General features: G+C 45.7%; 1 protein-coding gene across 4 annotated transcripts; it reads right to left on the bottom strand.

The window, feature by feature from the left end:
* Positions 1 to 22,686, bottom strand: LACTBL1 (lactamase beta like 1). Of its 4 annotated transcripts, none has more exons than XM_072977701.2 (8): positions 22,355 to 22,686; positions 21,763 to 21,912; positions 12,661 to 12,802; positions 11,760 to 11,869; positions 10,450 to 10,607; positions 8,023 to 8,270; positions 6,004 to 6,109; positions 1 to 1,859 (listed from the first exon to the last, which is right to left on the bottom strand). In XM_072977701.2, the coding sequence occupies exons 2-8, from the start codon at positions 21,781 to 21,783 to the stop codon at positions 881 to 883; spliced, it is 1,764 nt and encodes a 587-aa protein (XP_072833802.2). In that variant the 5' UTR covers positions 21,784 to 21,912; positions 22,355 to 22,686; the 3' UTR covers positions 1 to 880. The 4 variants fall into 4 exon arrangements, with proteins under 4 accessions (XP_072833802.2, XP_072833803.2, XP_020668041.3 ...); XM_072977702.2 differs by lacking the exon at positions 22,355 to 22,686 and adding an exon at positions 22,160 to 22,263; XM_020812382.3 differs by lacking the exons at positions 21,763 to 21,912; positions 22,355 to 22,686 and adding an exon at positions 15,434 to 20,563.
* Between the last annotated feature and the right edge of the window lie 3,788 nt (positions 22,687 to 26,474).

Genomic DNA, 26,474 nt, shown 5'->3' with positions numbered 1-26,474 from the left:
GATCAAAGGTCTTTATTGGCAGGATACATTTTACATGCAGTCTCACATATACCATTGTGTGTGTATGTTTCAAGGTATGCAACTCACAAGCATTCTCCTCCAAAGAGAAGCAGGAATCCCACCGAATGAAACTAGACCTTGTATGGGATGAGGAACACCATCAACCAGTGTCTACCTGTGTCTTCAAACCACTACCATCCAGAAATGTCAACTGCAAAACCGGAGACACACTCTTAACACTTAAAAAGGCACACCGCCGTTCATCCTTTTAAAACGGGCACATTAAGTAGGTTCTGTGTCCAGATCTACTACTGAAGCGTCTACCGCCTATTGTAGTTGGTCTGTCTACATGAGTTATTCCTACATCAGTCTCCACCGCTGTGAGATAATTACATGATTTCCCCTTCTGATAGCTTGGCAAAGAGTGGGGTCTGCACCATGGAGTATCTGTCCCTGAGCACCGCTTGCCCATGCATTGCTTGGGGAAGATAAAGGGAGGGACACCACACGTTCTCTCTCTTCCTCTCTCTGTCTCTCTCTCTCCAAGATTTAAGATTGCCCTTCGGATCTTCTCATGCTCAGGATATGAACTAAAGTGCATTTAAGGTTGAGTTCTGTGTTATTGTGAAGTCCAATAACCCAAAAGATCTCACAATTTCGTTGCTCAAAAGAGGCCTGGATTCCACCTTGGTGGAATTCAAGTGGACAGGTCTGGCCTTTCGGAAGTCTGTCCTTTGGGAATAGCTGGTCACTTCCTTGGACAGGGGTCCATTGGTCCACTCAAGTGATGGAGTACTGGGTTCCCCACCATTTCTCTGTGCTCCTCTGCAGTCTAATTGAACATCACATATCGGAATTGAGAGTCAAAACGGCCATCCAGTTAGCTATAGAACACCGGCTTGCGCTGGATGCGCAGCACATTGTATGTGTTCAGCCCTGGAGCATCAAAGCCGGGGGACAATCCTTTGCGATCAAAAGGGTAGAAATTAAAAAGCTGCCCGTCCTGGGTTTCCAGGGAAACTGAGGCCGAGCCCAGATGCAGAGTACAAGGAAACTCCTTGTCAAACACCACCTGGAAGACCCGGTCCTCAAGGTGGTGCAGCTTGATAGTCCGATAGTTTTCGGGGATCAGCTCCTCGATGTGAGGCCCAAACTGTTGCATGACCAGCACTCCACCAGAGCCAACCTTGATCTCGTAGAAAGTTAGATTGGAGTAAGTGTAGTAGCCCACGTAAGGGGTAGGACTTGGCGGCGGGTTGAGGCTCTTCTCAGCCTCACGGAAGGCAGATTCCATGGCCGGGATAAGATGCTCATAGGTCTGGGCCACAAGGTCTCCTCCTTGAGGACGAGGACCAGCCATCAGCACAATGAAGCTCAAGCGGAGCTTGGGGACCAGGGAGAAGGTGGCCGAATAGCCATCCAGGTCTCCGTCCTTACGGATGATGTCGTACCCGAGCAACTCATTGATCTCCCAGGGAGTGCCGGTCTTGTTGGCGAAGTACTCGCTGGAGCACTTGAACAAGGGCGTCAGCATGGTCTTGACGGTGTCGGGCTCCAGGAGACGCCGGTGGTAAGTGCCCAAGAAGACCATGGCCAGCTTGGCTAGGTCCGCGGCTGTGGAGTACATCTGACCCGAGGGCCTGTACCAACCCAGGTCATAGAGGGGAGCCGGTTGTCCACTGCCGTAGAAACCAACGGCCATTTGGGAGCGGATGGGAGGGGTAATATCAAAGCCCGTGTCCTCCATCCCCAAACGGTCAAGGATGTTCTCGGTGACCCAGCGCTGGTACTCGCCTTCGGCAGCGTGTTCTGCTAAGACATGTGCCATGAGGGAGAAAGCTAGGTTGCTGTAATGGCACCTGAAGAAGGAAGAGGGGAAGGAGGGAGAAATGCATATCGTTCTCAGTGGCCACCAAGCTAAACAACTGCCACATCAAAGCATCTCAGTTGCTACAGAACATGATGAGACAATGTTGGCCTACAACTCCCAGAATCCTTGGTCCATGTGGGCAGGGCTTCTGGGAGTGGTTGAGGACCCATGTTTGGCAACCACTGCTAGAGACCGAGACTCAGGATCAACATGATGGATCCACCTTTAGTCATACTTTTAAAAGAACCCTTTGAAATCAATGACACTTGTGTTCATTATGACTGATTTAAATACCATGGTTAATGTCCTATTATTGGTCTCAGCAGGAGAGTAGAGAGATTGAATCAACTGCTGATGGACACACCAACAGTTGTGGAAATCTTATCAAGTCAATAGCTCTAATTCTGAGCAATTGGACACCGGCCCATGGATTTTCAAGAGGGCTCTTCTAAATTTAGCCAAATCTGGATTCAATCCATTGTTACCCTAGGTCAATGGTTCCCAACCTTGGGTAACCCAGATGTTCTCAGATTAAAACTCCCAGAAGGCTTCAGCACTGGGTGTGCTCGCTGGGGTTTCGGGGAACTGCAGTTCAAGAACATCTGGGCTACCCAAGGTCAAGCAATGTGTGGCTCACAGTTTATATAGTGGCTAAGAAGCGGCCAAAATACATCCCTCCGACACATAAACACTCAATCTTGGGGTAGTTCTGAAGTTCTAATTTTCCAAATTTCTCCTGGAGGAGAAGCAACATGTAGAAATCTTAGGTGTTTTATTGATCAGTCTTGTCACTCTTAGAACTGCACAGCTGGACAGGACCCAACTGATCATCGAGTCCAGCCCCTGACAATGAGCCACAGTCTGACCTCTGGCTCCACATCCAGTTACCTAAGCCACTGAGCCCAATCAAAGCGCAAAAAGCTGTACCCACAGACACATCTTCCCCGTCTCCCTTGAACAATGAGGTGCTCAACAATGAGATCAGGACAGCTTTCTGTCAGCATCCAACCACAACTTGGCAACACAGAACGGAAGGAATCGAAACTAAGAAATACATGGAATAACATGATGAAATCAAGAAGCGTTTTTTTAAAAGATAAAGCAGTGCCCCAAGCTGTGGAGAGATTCTAATACAAGGTGCAACTTCAGAAACAAAAAGCAGAGAATCCGGAATGCCAGAATGTGTGGGGAAATGGGGGTGGGGAAGAATTTTAGAAAATATGGGTGCAAATGTCACTGTAACAGTAATGATTTGTGAACAATTCCGGATCATGAAACGTCAGCACTGTGGAAAGAAACACAGATGGAGTTGTTTCTTTGGTAGGTGCTAGATATGGGTACAAATGTTCGTGTCAGTTTTTTTTTTTTTTTTGGCAAAACACATTTTCGGAGGTTCTCAGCTCCACCTCCTTCAGTGGGCACCCGCTCAGAGGCAGCTTCCCTGCCCCGCCTCCCCAGCCACTGCCTCTGAGTGGGTCTCTAACAGAGGAGGCAGAGCTGGAAAGTCCCAAATGCCTATTTGGCTGAAAAACGAACTGGCACGAACTACTATACTATGGATGGTTCACACCCATCTCTAGCAGGCACCACTGACACTATTTTATTTTATTTCATCTTGCTTCATTTTATTTGATTTAAGTCTCATATTCCCTTCAAACAGCTCAAAGGGGTGACATGGTTTTGCTCCTCCCTACCTTTTCCTGTGAGGTACAACAGGCATGACAGCATGCGAGTCCCTCAATGTCACCAGGGAGTTTCACGTTCATGTTTCATACCAAGAACATTTCCTAGTTGTTTCATCTGCAGCTCTTCCTCATTTTAAAAAGAAACTCTTGCTGGGTTGGATTTAATTTGTGGATTAAAAAAAAAACACTCTCCAGTACTGCTTCTACCTCCCTTGGTTATTTTTTCCTGAAGGGAAAAGAAAGCTGGGAATATTTAATCTCCCAAGAGAGAACAGGATAGGACGAGGGTCACTTAAGCTGCTTTGAAGATTTCCCCTCACAGAAACACTTAAATCACCATTAGGCGTGAAAACTAGAACTTGCATGTAGTATTTATTATGGATCTTGTCTGTGATTCTAGCCAAGAATCTGGAGGGGGAGGGGAACTCAATTTCTGGCTGATCTCTTTTAGGTCTTTTTGCCCAAATAGCAGAGAAAGCAAGCAAAGAATGTTTTTAATCCTGTTGCAGAAAAGGATACCGTGAAAATACAAGAGCATGATTTCTATGCTTTAATATGTTTTCATAGTTGTAGCTGTATTAGTCTGTGTAAGCATATCGAAGGACAGACACACAAACACACACAAAGAGAAAATAAAAGCAAAGGCAAGCACACACACACACAAAACCCATTGTGGCACATTAAAATATTCATGTAAGGCTCTGGTGCTCAGTTGCATTTCACACCTCGTAGTGATTTATGACTGAGTATCAAGAAAAACTTCATAACTGTTAGAGTAGTACAACAAGAGCACCAATGACCTCGAGAGGTATGAATGCTTCAACGCTGGAGGCATTCAAGAGAAAATTGGATGTCCACCTGTCAGATCTGCTTTGGTTTGGATTCCTGCATTGAGCACGAGGTTGGACTCAATGACCTTATAGGACCCTGCATTATTCTAGGATTCTATATCCCCAAACATGCTTCACCATGTGGTCTCTGTATTCTAACCCATAGGTCTGAAGAAGCAGAACACGTTCCAGGAAAGCTTATATTAAAACATGGCAGTTAGATTTTAAGGCACCACAATGCCTTCTCCTTTTTTGATTTTGTTTTGCTTCGAGTGTTTTTTGTTGATTTTTAAAAATAGAACCACAGAGTTAGAAGGAACTCCAGAAGCCATCTAGGCCAGTTGATGATGATGATGGAAGAAATTTACTGCGACCACACTTTTCAGCAGAGTCTCTGCTGAAAAAAGCCTCTGCCCATAGAACACCCACAATCTGTTCCACCCTCACATGGCTTTTACTCACTGGGAGCCCTTCTTGATTTTTATTGGAGCTTGAGTCCACTCATTTGGCTCCTACCCTCCAGAGCAAAGGGTAATCCAGGTGTTCTTGGACTGCAACTCCCAGAAACCTCAGCCAGCATGGATGATGGTGAAGGTTTCTGGGAGTTGTGGTCCAACAATAACTGGTTGGGAGCCACTGCTCAGAAGCATCAAGAAAGAAATAAGCTCGACCTTTTATGTGCCAGTCTTTGAAATAGTTGAGGCAGAGACCACTGCCTGTCCCTTGCCTGGCCCTGATCAGTTTGTATTAGAGACGGACACAAACACCCCCCCCCCCAAATGGTGGTTCATCTTGGTTTGTGGTTCGCGGAAGTCCATGAACCACGAACCACAAATTTCTGAATTTTTCCCAACAAACCATGAATCAGTTTGTTGATTCGTTCAGGAATTTTTTTGTGTGTGTGTTTAGATAGCCCAGAATCAATGAACCAGCCATTTTCAATGAACTTCCTGGTTTATTTTTAGATTGGTGCCCATCTCTAGTTTCTATCCATCTCTCACATATATTTTTTCTCCATGTCTCACTCATGCAGTACCTGGAGATTATTAATTCCCCCCCCCCCGTCCTACCTAGAAATGCTAAGCAGTGAACCAGGGATCTTTCTCACGCAAATCAAAAGCTCAGCGTAGTCACCTTTGCACTTTTGAAATAATTTTCAAAGAGAGGTTAGCTACCTTGTCGACTGCTAACATTTCTAAAACATTCAAAGACCGGTATCATTTTAATGGATTCCAGAGGGACGAAAGAGTGATAGAACAGGTGTAGGTGGGGTTAGGTTAAATTCATTGTCGAGGGGGGAAATGCAATTATGGAGATGGTGGCCTTATTCAGATCTGGAAGGCGGCAGTCTACAGATGCTGAGAAGGGGATCTCACCAAAATGAGCCTCGTGGTGGAGTGGTTAAACTGCAGTCACAACTCTGCTCACAACCCAGATAGCTGGCTTGAGGTTCACTCAGCCTTCCGTCCTTCTAAGGTCAGTAACCTGAGTACCCAGATCTCTGTAGTCTGCATAATTCAATTGTAAACTGCCCAGAGAGTGCTTTAAGCACTCTGGGGCAGCATATAAGCAGCATGCTTTGCTTTTGCTTTATTTATTTTTTGCTTTGTATACTTACTTGGTTCCCGGATCAGCCACCAGGACATCATCCTTCAGCAGCGCCAGTGCTTCCTGAGTGGTTCCTTTCCACAACAGGCTTGTGGAGCGCAGACGTCGGGGCAGACCTGGAAGGGCAGACACACCCAAGGAAAGTCATTCTCCACATGTCCCATTGCTTGCAGGGCAAACTGGAATCTGATCGCTCCGATTCCAGTGGGGCAGTGAATCAATCCAGGTTTTACTCTGAACCTCACAGGCACTCTCCAAGGGGCTGAATCCTAATCTTCAGCCCCTTCATAGGTCAAAACACAGGCCTGATCCATTGACCATCCGAAAGCAGACCCAGAAGCTTCACCTGGAGAAGAATCCCACAGCCTCAAGAAGGAGGATGATCTGAGAGATTACTGCCCGGGGGATTCCTGGAGGAGTTATTTATGCCAGGTTTCGGTACACAGATACACACACGGAGAAGATTTACTGATTAGGCCAGACTCTTACTACAGTTGGCACCAGCATTACTCACTCCCAGAAGATCAAGAACCTGAGGTGGGCAGAAGTATTAATAGCTCCAGAATCTCGGATCACAAGGTCAGTTTAAATCACACATTAAGATCTGTTCTCCGCGATAAGCCACCATCACCTTCTCTTCCAACAGGAAATCAGAACGCTCTTGGCACACGGAGACGAATGATGTTGCAATTCATTACTAGGGCCTGAAAGTGTAAGAGTTACTCCTGGGAACGACTGCTATTTCCCAGAATCTCCCAGCCAGCATGGCTGTGGGCTATACTGGCTGGGGAATTCTGGGAAATCTAATCCCCAAAATAACTTTACCAGCCTCTTGTCAGAAGCAAACAAAAAGGTCCGCTTATTAAATTTTTTTTAAGGGGAAATGCATGAAAGTTGGAGTAGAAATGTTCCTCGCAAGGCAAACATGTGGATGTAGAGAAGTTCCTGCAAAGGGCATTAAAAGTTACCTGAGAAATTCCTCCTCTTTCATTCTATTTCTAACAACCCCCCCCCCCAAAAGAAAACATATTACTCCAACTCAGCGGAGCTTGTTTAAAACTCACTGAGGTATGTGTGAGAAAAGATGGCTTCCCCCACTGCTTGTCCATCAGGCAGCCATCTTGGTTTTTCCCCACACACAACTCTCTGGTGATCTAGTATCATTTCCCAAAAATGGAGGCAGTGGCCGGGGACTGAGATAGCTGCCTCGCTTTGCCTCGTGTGGGCTGGCCCCCCTCTGGAAGGAAGCCACCCTTCAGAAACCATGTTCGCTTGGTTTTATTAAGATGGGCACCAATTATAAAGTGGTGAGGACACTTCCGGGTGCTTGTAGCTCTATTTGTTGTTGTGATCTGCAGACGAGCTGCTTCTGATATATGGTGACCATGATAGGACTTCCAAGGTGTGTGAGACACTCAAGGAATGGTTTAACATCTCCACCAACAGCCAGTGAACTTCCATGACTGAATGGGGATTTGAACCCATATCTCCCAAGTCCTAGTCTGACACTCTATCCATTACTTCTATTTAGACATTTATAATGTAGTTTAAGAGAGAAAGCGCTAGCCCTTCCCACTTCATCACCATCCTTGATCTTTGGCAAGAATCAGTCTAAAGAGGAGAGTCTTCTCTACACATTGCAGCTGATCTAGAACCCCGATCCTTCAGGGTTCTAGATCAGTGGTTCCCCCCCACACCTTGGGTCCTCCAGTTGTTCTTGGATGAAAACTCTCAGAAGCCTTCACCACTAGTAGTGCTGGCCTGGATTTTTGGGAGTTGTAGTCCAGGAAGATCTGGGGACCCAAGCTTGGGAACCACGGTTCTAGGTAATGTATGGAGAACCACATTGAAGGTACAACACAGGTGCTCCCATTTATACTGTCGCTCTCTATATTGTGCCTGGTTTAACCAGAGTCCAAACAACTGAACAAAAACTTGCCAGGCGTTCTGAACAACAGGTCTGCTTGGATCTGGATGGACAATATCTTGGAAAGGTTCTGTCACAGGGCCAAAGATAGAACCCTCTCACCTGAGAGCTGGCTGGCCATCCTTCGCAAAGTAACAGGGGATGGCTTGAAGGGCAAGGTGCCTTTCTCCAGGAAGATAAGTCCATCGGCGGAGTACCTTTGCTCAGACTCTTTGAGGCGTCCCAGTGGGTTTTTAATTGTAAAGCTCTGGGTGTAGCGTTCTAAAGGGTCATCAAGAGAGGTCACCTTCCCTTCCTCCCACAGCCTGTACAACATGAGGGTGGGGAAGATCTTGGAAACACTGGCGATCCTGCCAAATACACAAACGGCACTTAGACACACGAACAAGAGCAATTAGCTGCGCTGGCAGATGTAATTTCCCCCGCTCAACCATTACCGACACTCAGCAATGGTTCCCTAGAGGTTCTTGGACTACAACTCCCAGAAGCCTTCACCATGAGCTATGTTGGCCAGGATTTCTGGGAGCTTCAGTCCAAGAACCTCCGGGGACCCAAAGTTGGGAACCACTGCAGTAGACCATTGGTGGTTTACTGGACGAGTATCAAGTTGAACAGTTTTGAGAAATTTATACTAAAATTTTTATAGATTTTTTTTTTAGAAAGGGCAGCATGAACCTGGCTCAGGATGTATACAAAGAAGGAAGTCTAGGGAACATCTCTAGCCGGCTCTACAAAAGATTTGTTTTTCCAAAGAATGCCACAGGTAGCATTCTATGCTTCCTCCTTTTGCTTGATAAGGGCCATACCATGATGTGTGTAGAGAGCCGTGGATCCCAACCATGGGTAATCCAGTTGTTCTTGGGCTGCGACCCCCAGAAGCCCTAGCCAGCACAGCTGGTAGTGAAGGCTTCTGGGAATGGTTGTTTCAGCTCATCTGGGTTAAGCAAGGTGGGAACCATTGATTTAGAGGATGACCTGGCAAAGAGGTGTCCACATTGTCCATGCACAAGAAAATCCTGTGGCGTGTTCTTGTTGTTGTCAAAATTTCTTCTGCTGTTCTGCTCTGCACATGGAAACACACACACACACACACACACACACACACACACACACACAAGGTCTGGAATGTGCAGGAGATGGCAAATTCCAAACCAACTGAATGGGGTTGTGTCTGCCTTACAAAGTTATTTATAATTCTTATAAAGTAAAGGACACGTTGGCAAAATTAAAGGGAGGAAAGGAAGGTGGAGAGGCTATAAACTATGGAACTTAAAACTATGGATCAACAGATTTATTTCAGGGTCAGCTTTTTTCTTTTACTGAATTCCACTTCTACAGACAAAAGGGCAGGAATTCCTCTACAGTTATGGAAAAGGTGTATCCTTTACTTTAGAGACATGTTGGTGTAAGTTAAGAAGTCTCTTTATGTTGTCTGTTGCACATGGAGTCACACCGCATGCAACATGTAATGCCTACAGAGAAGAAGCCATGACCAGCTGAGGATACAGCCAGATAATAGGGCAGTACATTGTTAACACAAGATTTGAAATGTGAATAATTTGAAATTGCAAGCCATCACTAGGGTAACAAATTACATGCCAGGTAGATCTGGCTGTCACAGAAATGTTCTTTTTCTGGGTCAGACGTCAGAGCGATGACTATTTTATACCCATGGGGTGTTACAGAAAGTGGAGGCATTAATATATGTAGTGTGCTACAGAGCCTTGATCTCTATTTAGGCTTTTAGAGATGAACTTGAATGTATTCATGTATTTAAATCTGCGGAAATTGTATTTGATCAAGGAAAGCTTGCACTGAAATAAGTTTTTAAGGAGTTGTGACTTCTTCTCTCCCTCCCTTCCTTTCTTCCTTTAGATTTGACAACATTGTGAGACTAATTAGCACAACTACTACATTGGAAACAGTAATAACACAAGAATCAGAGTAGATGGGGTGCTTTGATTAGGAAGGAGCTTGGTGGAGAAAAAAGTAGACTGTACCCTCCAAGCATTGGTCCTCCCAGAGCTTGGCGAGGTTACTTTGTGGACTACAACTCCCATGATTCACCAGCCAGTATAGCCAGTGCCTTTGTAAGTTTTGGGACTTTTTGAATCATGTCCAAAGAAGGGTTGTGTTGACATCTGTGGGTCTGCTCAGAATGTATTTGAGAGTCTGTTGTGTTTATGAGCATTGAGTGAACAGAACCATGAAAACAGCATGTTTAAGAGCATTTTTGGTGCATAGTCTACCATCCAGCCAATTAAAAAAAAAACATGAATGCAGCTCCCGCCATTCATCGTTAAGCCCCCAGTAGATGAACAGGAGTCAACTGGGCTGCAATTTCAAGAAATCAACACCTTGGTAGTCATCTTGTATTAACGATATGCTGTCACTTGGTCTGTCGTCTGTCTGTCTCCTCATCTGGTTATGGACCTTACCCAAGGAGTCTCCATTTTGTACAAAAATACATATCTTAGGGAAACTTGCTTGCACAACAATAACAACAAAAAACTTAACCTCCAGGCTCACCTGTAAATGGTGTATTCATTGGGAATGCCCGAGAAGGGATCAGAACCATTTCGTTTCCCAAAGTTGCCCGTCCACAGGACGGTGTCGTTATAAATCACGATGGCCGACAAGGCTGGAAGGCCAGGGCTGCGGATTTTGTGACGAAGAAGTGTGTCCACCTGCGGGCAAATTTGGAATGGTAAGAGGGAAGAAACGAAGGCATTTTTTTCCAAGCGGAATAATATAATATATTTCCCCCAATGTGGCACAATTTGTTTGCAATTGCTATGTATGAACGTTGGATACTAATAGGGATATGGATTTCTGCCTGTCTCATTCTTGCACAAGAGAACAGGACACCAGTGGCAATCAGTCACTGGAGCACATGCCCCACTGGTCTCCAGTCATCCCAATTCAGTTTGTCGCCTGTCTGTGTTCCTTGCCTTCTGTATGAATGCTGCTGGACACTATTTGAGAGGCACGTTAAAATGTTTCACACCCATCACACCCAGATAAGATGTTTTGTGTCAGTCTCCCTGAGTTTTTTGCATTTAGAAGAACAACTGCTCTGCATTTTCTGCAAGCGTGCAAAACTATGGCAGCAGCGGCCTCATTGCATGGGCTTTCAGACAAAGAAGCATGGAATGGGTTATTCATATACTTTTGAGAACTCAATCAGCCCTTCTGTGCTTGTGTTTCGCTTCACAAGGGAAAGTCACTCATTTTGCAAGAGGCAAGGCTATAGAAACCTTGATGGGGAAAAACCTCCATTATTTTACTCACACCGGAGATCAGAATTGTCTCGGGGTTCATAATTCATCAACAGGCTGCCTCTCTGGAACAAGAATGAAAACTCCAGGAAAAAAAAATTAACATCCCTAGAGTTGCACCAAATGTTCACCTGAAGCCTTTCAGGTTTTGTGAATTGGGAACCTAATATTCCTTGGGGGGGGGGTACACACAATTTGAATTGTGACAAACAATTTTCATGCTAAAATGTCACTTTGTTCTCCTTTTAGACAGGCCATGTCATCCCTTTTCAGATCTAAAGCCTCGTTCTTTTCTCTCAAAATGACAAGACTGGTTCCAAAATGATGGTCCACCACTGAAGGTTCTGATGGTTGACCATCAAGAACATCTTGATGGTGAGAGATGTTCTACAGTGGGACTAATAGCATCAAATGCTAATTGGCTTTTCATGTTGTTGAATGGTGGGACATCATCTTAGATGTACCTTGGTCTCACACCTGTCATAGATTGGCTCATAGTTCTCCATGCACTGGATAATGCACATACCCTTTCCATGTTCCCAAAGTCTCACCACAACCTACCTTTTCCAACGCATCCTTCAGGATTGGGATTGGGTGGTCAAGAGGCACAGGATCTGGGTAACGAGGACACATCTGTACTGCTTCAGGCTTGACCTCTGTTACTGTTGGGCCTGGGAACCAAGTGAGATGGATAGCGTGGGTGGAGGAAAGGAGCCCTTTTGAGTGGAAATGCTGGAGGAAGTCTCGCTCCGCAGATTTTGAAACAGACCGAGTTAGTCTCCTAATACTCAGGTTGGAATTCTGCCAAATACAAGATGCTGTAGTGCTCCAGATGTTGTTGTGACATTCTTGGCAGTTTTTGCACATCAAAATGCTTTTTTTTAAAAAAAATGTGCATATTGAGTGCAAATGCAGATTACTAAATGCTTTTGCTGTACAGAAACGCATATTATGGAAAAGAGAATGGAAGCCATTAAAGATGGTGACCCTTCAGAGCTTGGAAACCCAATATGTGAGTTTTCTTTCTACCACTTCATCACACTGCAATCTTTATATCCCTCCATAACTCTGTATTAGAGATGAGCTTGCACCGGAAATACGGTAGTTCGTGATAGGTCGCGTTTCGTCGCTATTCACGAACTTTGATGAACTTTCTGATGAATTTCACTGTTTTATGTGGAAACCGGGACTTCTGGGAGTGGCATTTTAATGCAAATTAAAAATGCCAAACTCACAAGAAGGCTGTCCTCCACATCGCCTCCAAGTTTAGTGAACACTGGATTTGGGATATTAGAGTTGTGTACCCACTTAAAGCAGGTCCTCTCCCCAGGAAAGTGGTCTTCCAGGGTATTGGCTATTCCATTAAATAAAAATGACGGGATATGAGACTATGACAAGTAACTCAAGGGAATTATTTGACCAAAACTGGGTTGGCCAAATGGGCACTGAGCTTGATACTTACTGGGTTCCGCCTTGGGAAGGCTGTACTGCCAAAGGAAGCAGCTGGTCATGGCAACCGAGAGCAGGAAGAAGACAAGGAGGGCAACATAGACCAACTTCACTTCCATCGCGGGCAGCCGGAAGAGGCTATGCTTACTGGAGGCCTAGTGGATACAAAGCAGAGGTTTAACAGGTCCTTAGGACTGGAGAGAACTCCGTTGTGCCAAGTTCTGGGAGTCTCATTTACGAAATTTAATGAGGAAATGTTTTGTGTCAGTCTCCCTGAGTATTTTTGCTTTTAGAAGAACAACTGCTCTGCATTTTCTGCAAGCGTGCAAAACTATGGCAGCAGTGGCCTCATTGCATGGGCTTTCAGACAAAGAAGCATGGAATGGGTTATTCATATACTTGAAGTTGTTACATGCCATCAAGCCACCTCCGACTCATGATGTCTCCATGACTCTTCAAAATGCCCTATCCTCTCAACAGCCCTGCTCTGCTCTTATAAACTCTAGGGAATCAGTCCATCTCATATTGGGTCTTCCTCTTTTCCTGCTGCCTTCCACCTTGCCCAGCATTATTGTCTTTTCCTGAGAACCCTACCTTCTCATGATGTGCCCAAAGTACGACAACCTCAGCTTCAACATTTCCAAGAAATCATTGTGTGCTCAAGACAACCCAACTAATGGACACCCATTGACTCAATGGGTACACATAAGTCTTGACTCACTGTTCACCAGTTGATTCAGTAAGTCTACTATAGTTGGCGTTACTGTTTAATTCAGGCCAATGATCAGTTCAAGAGTTTCTAGAGTGTGAAATAAAAGAGACTGGTGGTTTCATAAATCGTTTTTCAGCCCTGTCACCATTTCATCGTCCCTCCAATCAGCTTTAGTTTCGAAATGTACTCTAACCATATTCTTCTTCTGGAGCATTAAATGGACCTACATTGTTGGCGCCCTTGATTACTTGCGTATTAACACAACTGGGTTTCAGAACTTTACCTAGTTGTTCATGAAACATTTCCTTTGTTCCAGTTACTTTTAATATTCGTTACTTTAATCATTCACTCAGCCACACTATTTATTTCTGTAGAGCAGATATTGATGTTATGAGCTGTCAAGTCGCTCCTGTCTTAATGGTGACCTTAACAGGATTTTCAAGAGATGTGAGACAAGGAGTGGTTTATCTGTGCAGTTTCTTAATGGGTTTCCCCAGAAAAGCAGGGACTTAAATCCAGGTTTTCTGAGAATTAGGGGTAGGAGTAGGGTCTGACATTCTATCATCTAGGTTTAGGTGATGAACTGAAACTCATGAAACTTCCAAGCTGGACACTTTCAGTTTCTCAAGGGTGGTGTGTGTGCTTGTTGGTTTAGCCTGAACATCAAGGGAGCTGTCTGAGGTCCTGAAACTAGGAAGGATAGGTTTCAGCACCTGGATAGCTCCTGTAAAACCAAAAAGACTGAATAGATTCATCACCAACTCTTCATCATTTAAGAACTGTGGAGCTGCAGGGGAACCTATGGATCATCAAGTCCAGATCCTGTCAAGGAGGCACAAGGAAATCGAACCACCAAGCTCTGGCTCCCTGTTAGATACCTAAACCACTGAGCTGTCTACCAGTTCATCACCCCACGGAGAAATGGGCTTTTCACTGCCTCTGTCAACAGAACCAACCAGTGGCTTTCTCAAGTTCTAGTTTTAAAATTGCACATGATGTAAGAGCCAAAGATTTATCTAGGCAAAGATCTACCTATCTGTTTCCCATGGGGGTCCAACAGGTACCCAGATGGGACACCCTAAGCAGGGCAAACAACACACAGCTGTCTCCTGCTGATTTACACCAGCGATTATCGTACAGAACTGCCTTGCTTTTAGGGCTGAACAGATGGCTTTATTTCTGGTACATGGCAATTGCGCATATTCGTTTATAGGTCTGTTCCATCCCATTTCTGCATTGATCAGCATTAATACTCACATATGCACACACAAAGAGAGATGTATTTAAGGAGGTATGCAAACACAAAATTTTGAACCTATTTTCTGGCAAAGCACGGCTTTCTTCATTTATTGGAGATCAAATTCTGCCTTTCTAAGTTTATTTTATTTCCATTAATGCACTCTAAACATATCTTGTACCCAGTGTGGTATAGTGAGTACAGTAATGCACTAGGAGTCAGGAGACTGAAGTTCAGTTCTCGGCTCTGCCATGGAAGCTCACTTGGGGAGCGGAATTGGCACAGCCGCTCCTTAAATATCTCACTTACATTGAGAACCCTATTAGGGTCGCTATAAGTCAGTTGCACACAGCAGCAGCAACAACAATATCAAACAAATATGCCCCCCATTCAAGAAAAATGTCAGATCCTGCACCCACATTGGAACATTCTTCTGCAGCCCAGCTTTGGAAAATACCGGCATCGGAAAGGCGACACCAGGATGTGTTGGGAAGGGAGACCCCCAAAGTCAGTTCATTGTGATGAATACAGGAGAATTTCGGGAAGAAGAGGTGAGTGTCGGTGTGAACAGAGGCTTGGAAAGGAAAGCTGCTGTGCAGAATGATCCTGAGTGGTCTCTCTATCTCTCCCCCCCCACAAGAATACTGCTCCGATTTCATAGCATCCCCCACTCTAGCCCATTGGTTTAGGGTTTGTCCCCAGGCCACCAAGCCAGAAAGGCGGGATGGAAATCCTTCAGTGGGAAAGGAGATGAAGCGGACCATCGCCAGGCAGGGGGTTGCCCAACCTGCACGGCTTCTCCCAACCCAGGCCTCCCCAGCCTCTGCCCAGACTTACCTGTGGGAGCTGGCACTACCGTAATCCCACTGGAAGGGCCCTCTTTCTGCATCCGTGAAGTTGAGCACGGGGTGCCATAATGGGCAAGGGGGCACCTGCGAGGGGGGGATTGCAACCCCTCCAGAGCAAGCCTCCGCCATGCGCTGAGAGAGCGGTAGCTGTGGCCGCTCCTGCTGCTACAGCTCCTGCTGGCCTCTGCAGATTTATTTCTCTCCCCTTTTCGGTCTCTCCCCAGTCCCTCCCCCTCTGAGCTCTGGCCTCTTACTCTCTGGGACTCCCAGTGGCCCAGCCAACCCAGGGAAATCCAGATCTCCTTGGCTAAACCCCCTGGGGTGGGGGAGTATGGCATAAGCCGGCATTTGCACTCTCTAAGTGCTCTCCCATTTCTATGGATATTGACCCCAAAGACCTGGAACAGCAGCCAGATCCTCCACGGCCATCTGCTTTGTTCCTTTCCACCCCTGATTTCCTGCCTGCAGGCACATCAGGACCTCGGTGTACACCCAGGAGCAGCAGTGCATGGATTCCCAGCCCTCTCTGTCCATGCAAACATGAACTGGAGAGTCTTTCCAAATCTCCAGAGACAGTGAAGTCGAAATGGAGGCAGCCTTTAAGCAGCTGTGGATTGGACATTTCCACATCTTGGCGTTCAGCAGAAAGAACAGCGGTCTTCTTGGAACATCTGCTAATCTAACATGGTTTGGTCTGCTTAAGCTTTTGTGGTCTGCACTCCACAAAGATCACATTATTCTTCCATACTGTCATGTTGCTTCCAACGTTGTCACCAACTCTGCCCCTGTCTTGCACACTCAAGGTCATGGTTTCCTTTACTGTGTCAGTCTGTCCCACATTTAGTCTTCCTCTTTTCCTGCCATCTTCAGCTTTTCCTACCATTATTGCCTTTCACAGAGCATCATGTCTTCTCATGCTGTGCTTCAAGTCTAATAACCTCATTTTAGATTCTAGAGGAAGTTCAAGCTTAATTTGTTCTAGCAAGTATCTCTAAAACACTCATTCAACACCAGATTTTGAACTAAACCTTTTTTCCCCTTGTCACTTTTATCACTGTCCAACTTTTACCTAGTAGCCTAGGATGATCTTAGCTCTGGTGGCATCTTGTTGAGATCCTTCGTTGCTGCCCTTCCATGTCTCAGTCTTCTGATTCCTTGGCTGTAGTCTCTAGTTGGCTTGATGGTTCGAACCAAGAGATAATGCCAGACGTTGTAAAGAAGGCCCACAGAGAAGACTAAACTACAATTACAGCAATTTAAGGAAGACTCAAGGAGCCTTTAACAAAAGAAGGCAGAGGAGGAATGTTTAAAGCTACCAGCCCTCCCATCAGTGGGATTCTTGTGGAAGGAACAGAAGTCATTACCTTGGAAAACATGGATGTCCAAACCAAAAGTCTTCTAACAGGAGATGTGAGTTCAAAGGCCCACTTCGTCATGGAGTTCATTGGCCAGTCGCACCCAGTGTGAGCTACCTAACAGGGCTGTTGTGAGGATCCAAGTGAGAAGCAAAGCTCTCCATGCTACCTTGGACTCAGTGAGTTCTGGATGGAACTAATCATATACAAATGATGCTCAGTGTGGTGTAGTGGAGGGACCGACAAGGTTCGAAGAGGCTATGGGAGATTTCTTTGAAACAAATCTGCTAATTAGATGGCACCATCTGCAGCAGATTTTCAGTTTCTTCAAAATCATGACCCCCCGTCTTCCTGCCTGATGACTGTCTTTTCCAAATGCCACCTTCCTGCCTCGCAAATCCTAAATCCGATTCCTGAGGGGCTGCTTTCCCGTTGGCGATGGGTGACATCGTTCGTCTTGCGTTCAGTCACAGGGGCAATGTGTTACAGACGGCTGAAACACTCCTGTCGGTTCAACGCCCACAGAAATGCATGGTGAATCGATCCGAATCAGACATACACATGTAGGTTTAGGGGAAGTTTAAACAACCAACTAGCCCCTTTAAACTCATCCTGCCAAACTGTATTTTGGGAGCAAAATGAGGGAGGGGAGATTCGGGAGTTCATCCAACCCAAAATCGAGGCAAGCTCTTCACAAGGCCATGATGTTCCCTCCCCTTATCCTGCCTTCAGTTTCCCAGAAATGAGTCTCTTCTCTCTGTAGGGCAGGGAATTAAACCTGCAAACATGGAGGAACCGGGGGGGGGGGGGAAGGTGATTTGGTCATCCCTCTCACTGAGAGATTGAATATTAATTCTCTCTAATGCTGCTCAGCCATGTGGGTAAAGTGAGCTGACCTCAAGCTATTTATAAAAACCTTCAATCTCCTCTTAGCATCTGTCAGAGAAGGGATTAGCTCAACCAATGGGCAACCTCCCTTCCTCTCTCCCACTGTGTGCAGCAAAAGGCAGAAGACCCCTTTGGGTCTGACGTGCCTCTTGTGTGGTCTATGGGATCCCTCCCCAACTTGTTTTAAACACACAAAGCGAGAGGAATTGCCAAGATCTCTTCAGGAATTGCTCCTTGTTGACCAATTGCACTTGCTCAACAAGTGCAATTGGTCAATTCTTCACCCCAAATTCTACACCCCAAACTGTGGGCTGAAAAAGTTGTGTGCACGATAGAGGGTTTCACTAGATGTCTATAGAATATGCACCAAATTCATCATTCTCATGGATTTAGCCTGCCTCTTGACTGGGCAGTACACTCTAGCGATGGGACTTTTGGATTTTGTGGACTACAAATACCATAGTCCTCTGTTCTGTGAGTTTTACGTACCTTAGACACCTAACTGTGGCTCACCTGGGAGAAAGGCCTGGCCTGGAAGGCTTTGAGGCCTAGCTAGGCCTAGCTCCACCCAAGCTTCCTGCTCTGAGGGAAATCTTCCAGGAACAGAGTAAGAGCTAGGCCTAGCTAGAACTCAAAGCCTTTCCACACACATCTTTCTCCTAGGTTTATCACATTTAGGTGTTTAATCAGGTATCTTTAAGCCAGGTAGAACTCCCAGCCTGCAGATTTTTGGTGTTTATAGCCCAGAAAATCCCATCCCTAGGACACACAGAAGTGTTATGTTTGCTCATTGAGGTCTATGTAAATTGTTTCCTTTCCTTCTGAGAAGCAAACCGTAGGGGCATGAATACCACATGCTCTCTGTCTCTCATGTAGTCGCCGCAGGTGGGGAAGACCCATTTGATAGTGAAGTTGCTCTGCACAAATGTTCACTCCCTTTCCCCGTATCTCATGGGAAACCTTGTGCGATTCCTCCAAAGTTGCACGGACAAGTTTTTTTTCAGGAAAATAATATTGTGCAAGATTTCCAAACAGCATGGGATCTTTCCTGTGGAGGATTGATATAGATCTATAGTCTTGATATGGATCTATATCCTTGTTGTTGTTTAGTCGTTAAATCATGTCCGACTCTTTGTGCCAGGCCCTCCTGTCTTCCACTGCCTCCAGGAGTTGTGTCAAATTCATGTTGGTCACTTCAATGACACTATCCAACCATCTCGTCCTCTCTCGTCCCCTTCTCCTCTTGCCCTCCCACTTTCCCAACATCAAGGTCTTTTCCAAGGAGTCTTCTCTTCTCATGAGATGACCAAAACTTTGGAGCCTCAGCTTCAGGATCTGTCCTTCCAGTGAGCCCTCAGGGTTGATTTCCTTCAGAATGGATAGGTTTGTTCTCTTTGCAGTCCAGGGGACTCTCAAGAGTTTCCTCCAGCACCACTATATATCCACAATCTATATCCTTAGATTTCACTAAAATGCCTGCAAGCGCCAGAGAAAATCTTCAGCTGTTTTTCTGGGCAAAGCTCACCATTAAAAATGGCATTAAGAGCAGTCTTTCTCTCCTGCGCACCCGGGCAAACGAAACTGTGTTGGCACCCTGGCAACTAGTTTTCATCCAGCAAGTGTCCTTTCAAGAAGATCTTGTCAAAACCGAAGGATATGCAATGAAATTTGTTCCAAGCTTTTTGGGAGAAGGGTAGCATTAAAAAGAAGCTCTTGAGTATGGTGGGTAGCCATGCTGGTTTCTTTTGTAACAAAAGAGAAACCTGAAATAGTACTGTGGCATCTAGAAGACTAACTATTTCTTATTTTACATAAGCTTTGATGCGTCCAAGCACACTTTTTCAAAGGAATGGCGCGCCTGTATCTCTGGGCAGAGTAAAAGTTTTGCTCAACAGTTTTAAACTACCCCCAGAGACACAACCACACTGTTCATCTGAATAAGTGTACTTGGACACATGAAAGCTTACGAAAAATAAAAAAAATCAATGGGGCATGATCACATGTAGGCATGTAGCTTGTGGTTTGGACGGCTTGTAGCACTGTCTGGTGTGAGTTATTTCTTAGTGATCACAGGATGTACAGAGAATAATACTCTACCCTGATCCCAATCCAGACACAAGCTGGACCTTTTTGGCTCAGCTCTATTAAATGACTCTAAATCTTTAAACATGGTAGCAGCGGTGAATCAGACTGAGGTGGCTTCCTGACCCCAGAATGGGTTCCTTTGCTTGAATCCCAGTGGATGAAACAAAACAACAGCACAAAGATCAGAAAAAATAGAAATGCTGTTTCATTCCTCATCAAGAGGCAGGATCTTATCCCAACCCCTCAATATCTGGTTTGCAACCATGTACAAGTGGAACAGATCCCTAATATTATGTATGGTGTTTTTTTTAAAACTGACCCTTACCCCAGACTTCAGCCATGTGGTCATAAGTAGCTGTGCATTCTCTTATATAACAGCAAAAAAAGGGGGGGTGGAATCCCTCCCCCGCCCACAGTCCTCTGGCACCCTTGAGATTAACAGATTTACTTCTGCGCGAGCTTTCACGTATACAGCCCACTTCTTTAAATGCAGCTGGTTTTTATCCAGCTGCCTCTAATATATATTTTTCATGGTGAGCTTTTGAGGATAAAAAACAGCTGCATCTAAAGAAGTGGGCTGTATACGTGAAAACTCACGCTGAATATTTATATTTATATATTCCTTCCTTCCTTCCACCCATTATCAGCTCCTTCCTTCCTTCCTTCCTTCCTTCCTTCCTTCCTTCCTTCCTTCCTTCCTTCCTTCCACCCATCATCAGCTCCTTCCTTCCTTCCTTCCTTCCTTCCTTCCTTCCTTCCTTCCTTCCTTCCTTCCTTCCTTCCTTCCTTCCTTGGGCAACCACACCTCAGAAATTTCCCACTGCTAGACCATACTGAATCTAATAAGGGTATATCTACACTGCACAGTTACGACAGCTTCATTCCACTTTAACTGCCACAGTTCCATCCTACAAAATTCTGGGATTTGTAGTTTTGGTGAGAGACTCCGAATTCTCTTCTGGGGAGTTCTGGTGCCCTTCCCTGAACTACAAAGGGAAAGTCTACATTCTTCACCAAACTACAGATTCAGCATTCCACAGGATGGAGTTCTAGAGAATAAAGTAGGATCAAAGTGCTTTTAACAGTGTAGTGAGGATAACATTCTCAGTTTTAGTCCTTTAGCATGATCCAACAAGCCCTTCACATTTCTAAGACCCATACGTTGCTACCAACACCTCCTAAGCTGAATTAGTCCAGAGGCACACTCACCCTGAGAGCTAGTGTGTTATAGTGGATAGAATGACCAACTAAGACATAAGAGACCTGGGTTCGAATCATTGCACAGCTATGGAAACTCATGGGGGTGTGGCACTGGTCAAAAGCAGTCTTTAAAATCTCACATTATCTTGAGAGTTGCTATAAATTGGATTCTACTTGAACAGTAGCTGCAATACACATGCTGGAAGCAATCAGTGGCGTTCTTATGACCATTTCCTTAGGGCCCATAAGTTGATAAAAACACTTCTGAAAATAAATTACTCCCAAAAGACACATCGAGCTCAATGAACTGGGTTCCTGGCTGCAGAGCTAGGAGTTGGGAGTTTGATTCCCCACTGTGACACTATGGAGAACAGCCAGCCTGTGTAGCCTTGGGCTAGCTGCCTAGTCTGCGAGCATCCCCAGAAGAAGGGAGTGGCAAACTACATCTGAATACTCTGTATCTAGGAAATCCTGGGAAAAGTCAAATCGAATTCAATTTGATGGGACATATATTGTTATTGCTGTACGCACTGTGGGGGGAGGTAGCCAATGGGTTCAATCCATATCAGGCCACCTCCTTAAGTCTTATGATTATGACATGAGCATCAAAACTGTCATACAGTCCTAGAACCATGGAGTTGGAAGGGGTCTACAAGGCCATCAAGACCAACCCCCTGCTTAAGGCAGGGACCCAAGAGGCTTCAGGTTTTAGCCTCTGGATGTTGACTGTTGATTCAGAGACAACCTCTCCCACACCACAACAAGTCACACCATATTTTTTGTGCCCTACCTGGAACTGGAGACCATCCATGGCTGGCTATGTTTTTTTCTTCATGGCTGCCTCTAAAAATCCAGGGAACGGGCCAGCCAAGAGGAGGAGGAGGAGGACAGCCGGCGGGGAGAAGAAGCAGACCTCTTCAGTGACTTGATGACTTGAGGGCTGGAACGAAAACAGGAGACGCAAAGCGATGGCACAATCAAAGAGGTTGACGATGAGTTAACACGAGCCAAGTGCCTCCTATGCAGCACTAAAACACAGGGCGTCTGCCTTTGCATGTTAAAATAATAAAATATGCGGGATCTGGATTCCAAAGGAGGTGAACAGAAATCATGTCCGTGGCCACCCTTAGCTTGTCCGTGGACACTGGGGGCCACAGCTATGTGGAAAGACGCACCATTTCTCCTACCTGTTCTTCCTCTGATTGCAACCACATCATTTCAATGGGAGCCAAAGCATACAAAAGTGCCCAGGAATGGTGACCAAATCTATCGGGGCTGTTCTGGGTGTACCTTAAACTCTATTCTGCTGGCAAACATCTGTATCCTTCCTCGGTGTCCCCCTTTGTCGCCAAACCCAAAAAGTGATGCCATAATATTCTTACCGGCCTTCCTGCCTCTTCCTTCCGTGTCCAGGCGGTGTGCGCCGGCGGTGATTTTGGGGAGGGGGCTTATTCCCGGCTGCAGATGTTAAAGACCGGACGACGCACTAATCCCGCTGAGTGGCACAGATTACTCTCCGTGTGAAGGCAACTAGGCGGGATGTGGAACATCTGGTCCGAGATGGAGGGAGCCCAATTGCTGCCTTGTGACTCGAGATGGCCGGCAAGGGGCGGGGGCTGAAGTTTAGAGATGCTGTTCCCTGGCTGCGTTGCGCAGATGATCGTGCCAGCATTTCACTTGTGCGGGATGTTGCATTGGGGGGGGGGAGAGAAGAGGGAGAACATAGAACAGTGTAGAAAGCCACCAGTGAATCCATCTAACAGATGGAGCTGAGCCTTCCCTGCTCACGTTGCACGCTGTCCAACTTTTCACAGATCAGATTAATCGTGTGCTTTTAACACCCCGTTTTCCATGATGGGTATGCCCTTTACAACGCATGTTCCGTCTGCTGTTTGGATCTCTTCTATAAGATGTGTGCTTTTAAGGCAGATTTGTACACAAATCCAGTTTTCAGACAGACAACGCTCACGGCTGCAGGATCTTTAAAACACTGAGCTGTGCGCATCACAGCTGACGAATAACTGGAGCAATGGAGTTCCTCTCCTTCCCCCTGAAATTATTACGAGGAACCCTCCCTGCTCGGTCAGTGAGTTTCTCCTGGGGTGCACCCCGATGCTTGACAATTTAAGGACGGGGATATGGAGATTAAAGACATGGCTGCTTAAACGATGATGGCTAATGCTGGCTAGAAAGCTCAGTAAGTGAGGTACATGGCTGCAGAGCCAAAGGTGAGGAGTTCAATTCCCCACAGTGCCTCCTGGGAGAAGAGCCAGCCTGGGTAGCCTTGGGCAAGCTGCACAATTCCCAGAACAGCCCCAGAAGAAGGGGATAACTCTGAGTATTCTTTATTTGGAAAATCCTGAAAAGGGGTCATGGTAAATCAGAACAGACTGGAAAGCGCATGACTATTATGATTATAGTCAATGCATTAATTTCCCTTTGGAATCAAAGCTCATTCAGAAATAAAAACTAATTCCTCACTTTTCAAATTACAGAACAGGGAGAGGATCTGTTTTCAATCATCCCAGAGTGCAGGACACATAAGAATGGGCTCAAGCTACAGGAAGCCAGAGGCAGGCTGAATATCAGGAAAAAAAAATTTTTTTTTGCCTGTTAGAGCAGTATGACAACGGAACCGATGATTTCAGGAGGTGCTGAGCACTTCAGCAGTGGAGTCATTTAAGAAAGGCTCAATTATTCTATGTTTCTATGATTCTAAGTCCAGAGAGAAATATGGGAAAAGAGAATTGCAGAAGCTGTGTCAGAAAGACTACTAGTTTTTGTGGCTGTTTTTTGTTGTTGTGCCTCTCGTCTTTATAAGAACAGATGGAGAGATGGAGGCCAGTGAGGCAGTCTTGATTCAATCCTCTCCCCCTTACCCTGCTTATCTCTGCAGATCCGTTCTTAAAATTAGACATAAAAGCCATAAACATTCTGTGGCTTGACCAACCTTCCTGGTGGATTTCTCTCTCTCCGACACTAACAGAGAGAGAGAGAGAGAGAGAGAGAGAGAGAGAGAGAGAGAGAGAGAGAGAGAGAGAGAGAGAGAGAGAGAGAGAGAGAGAGAGAGAATGTGTGATGCCGTGTTTTCTATCCAATATCTTTCCATGCCCTGCCTCTGTTTCTGCCCTGCCTCCGAACACCTGCCGGGGCCCAAAGCATCTTGCATCTCCTTTGTTAACTCCCCGCCGTCAGCCCATTTACAGATAATGGATCTCGCCTCTGGACTTTTCAGCCCCATGGCAACCAGATCTTTAATGGCCATTAGGACTCAATGGAGAACAAGGGTGCAGCAGCTTGGAAGATGCTTGGCAGCCACCTCTTCCCAGCGGGACAGGCTCACATTTATATGTGTGCTTAATTCTCTTCCTCCCCACTTTGCTCTTACAGACACAGACAGGGTAAAACAAGCATATGCTAATCACCCAAAGCACCTGGGGATTGGCTTAAACATTTTCACATACGTTATCATAGCTGCAATGCTTCTGACTAAGGGTGATCCTATGAATCGATGACAGCCGCCCCCTCTCCAAGAAGCTCCTGCCATTAGCACTCCTATCAGGGACCTAAAAGGCCATCAAGTCCAGCCCCCTGCTCAACGCAAGAATCCAAACTCAAAGTCATGGCATCTTTTAGTGAGTGAATCTGTCTCAGACCGTGGTGCCTCACAAGATGAATGCGATTCATTCCACGAGAAGTGCTGTCTTGCGAAAAAAATCGTCTTGCGAAAAGCGGTGTCTTTAAAAAAAGAAGTATTGAGAAGCACGGCCATAGAAGAAGCCATCTTGCGAGGCACCATAGCGATCACAAAAAACAATCGTCTTGCGGGTTTTTCATCCCGCGAGGCATTCGTCTTGTGAGGCACCACTGTATTTGGCTGCTTTCCACTTTCCTCACATTATTGTCTTTTCCAACGAGTCTTGTCTTCTCACGATGTGGCAACGTATATTAGCTGCAGTTTAGTCATTTGCGGTTCCAGGGAGAATTAAGGATTGATTCGATCGAGCACCCACTTATTTGTCTTCCTGGTGGTTCACGGGATCTGCCAGCCCCCCCCCCCCGCCCCAACAACACAGGCATTTTGAACCTGTTGAAGTTCCGAATAACTTCCAGTACATCTGCAAAACTCCCAACCCACTGAGCCAAACAATTGGGTAGAGAAAGTGTAACTGCCCCTCAACTACTCAGTGAGCAAACCTTCACCCAGTTCTTTTTCTGTGTTCAAATGGGCTAAATAAGCTGCCAGTGTGTCATTGTAATCTGCTGAGGAACCAACAGCCCCCTTTTCTATTCTCCCCAAAAAATAATAATAATAAATTAAATGCACCCAAACAAAACAAGAAAACCTCCAGATTTTTCCAGTGAAACAATTTTATTTTTACATTTTAGGTGACTTTCAGAGACTCAACCAAAAGTTATTAATTTGGAACAAACTGTCGGAAAGAAGCCATGCCATAGAAATAAATATATTCCCCCCCCCAGTCTGTAAACACCTGCTCATACTGTCTAGAAAGGGTTGTGTCTGAGACTCTGTTAAACGGGTGGCCAGACGGACTTCAGCAGATGTGACAGGGCTGCAGCGGGGTAACAGCTAGGAGCCCCAGTTCTGCCAGGCAGGTCATTAGGGCCTGCCTTGTGTGTCCTACCCTTGCTGCCTTTTGCAAAGGTCAGTTGCTCCTGTGCCACATCAAAAGAAAAGTGAGTTTTGATTGAGGGTGGGAGCTGTTCCAAGAGTCAAAATAGTTGCTTCCAAACTGCAGCTCAGAATTGGCTTGGATCAAAGCGGGACTCGGAATTGGCTTGGATCAAAGCGGGACTCGGAATTGGCTTGGATCAAAGCAGGACTCGGAATTGGCTTGGAACAAAGAAGGACGTGGTACTGGCTTAGCGTAAATGCTACAGGCAGTGCTGGTCCCATGCTAGTGCATGCATATTTGCTAATGTTTATGCTTGGCATCTACAGAGGCTCACTTTTGATGCTAATTGCATGTGAAGTAGTACCTTCCATGTTCATCTGTGTCATTACCAGTCAGAGAGAGGAGGTGGACTTCTAAATGCATATTGATGTGTTGGAAAAACAACACAAACTAGTATCGAGCGGCTACTGTTTTGTACGAGAACAAGATACAAGGGACTTCTGTGCTAAATACTTGAGAGTGATGGACTCACCTGTCATGGGACGATGAGGAAGTGAAAGGCAGAAATAATTTTATTTGTTTTCTTTTAGCATTTTTAAGTCGGAGAAAGCCTCACCATGGAGTGCAGCAAGGATGAGCACCCCAGAAGAATCATTTTTTTCCCATCAAGACTGCAATCAGGCTTGATCTGCAGTTCACAGCATCATAGAATCATAGAATAAATGAGTTGGAAGGGGCCTGTAACCCCCTGCTCGGCAGAAATCCTAATCTAAGCCCATCTGACAGTCGTTTGTTCAGTTTTCTCTTGAATGCCTCCAGCGTTGGAGCTTTCACCTTCTCCCAAGGTCATTGGTTCCATTGTTGT

This window comes from Pogona vitticeps, chromosome 7, assembly GCF_051106095.1.
Source record: "Pogona vitticeps strain Pit_001003342236 chromosome 7, PviZW2.1, whole genome shotgun sequence".
Lineage (NCBI taxonomy): Eukaryota > Metazoa > Chordata > Lepidosauria > Squamata > Agamidae > Pogona > Pogona vitticeps.
Note: the sequence above shows the minus strand (reverse complement) of the source record. Positions and strands in the feature narration are given on the sequence as shown.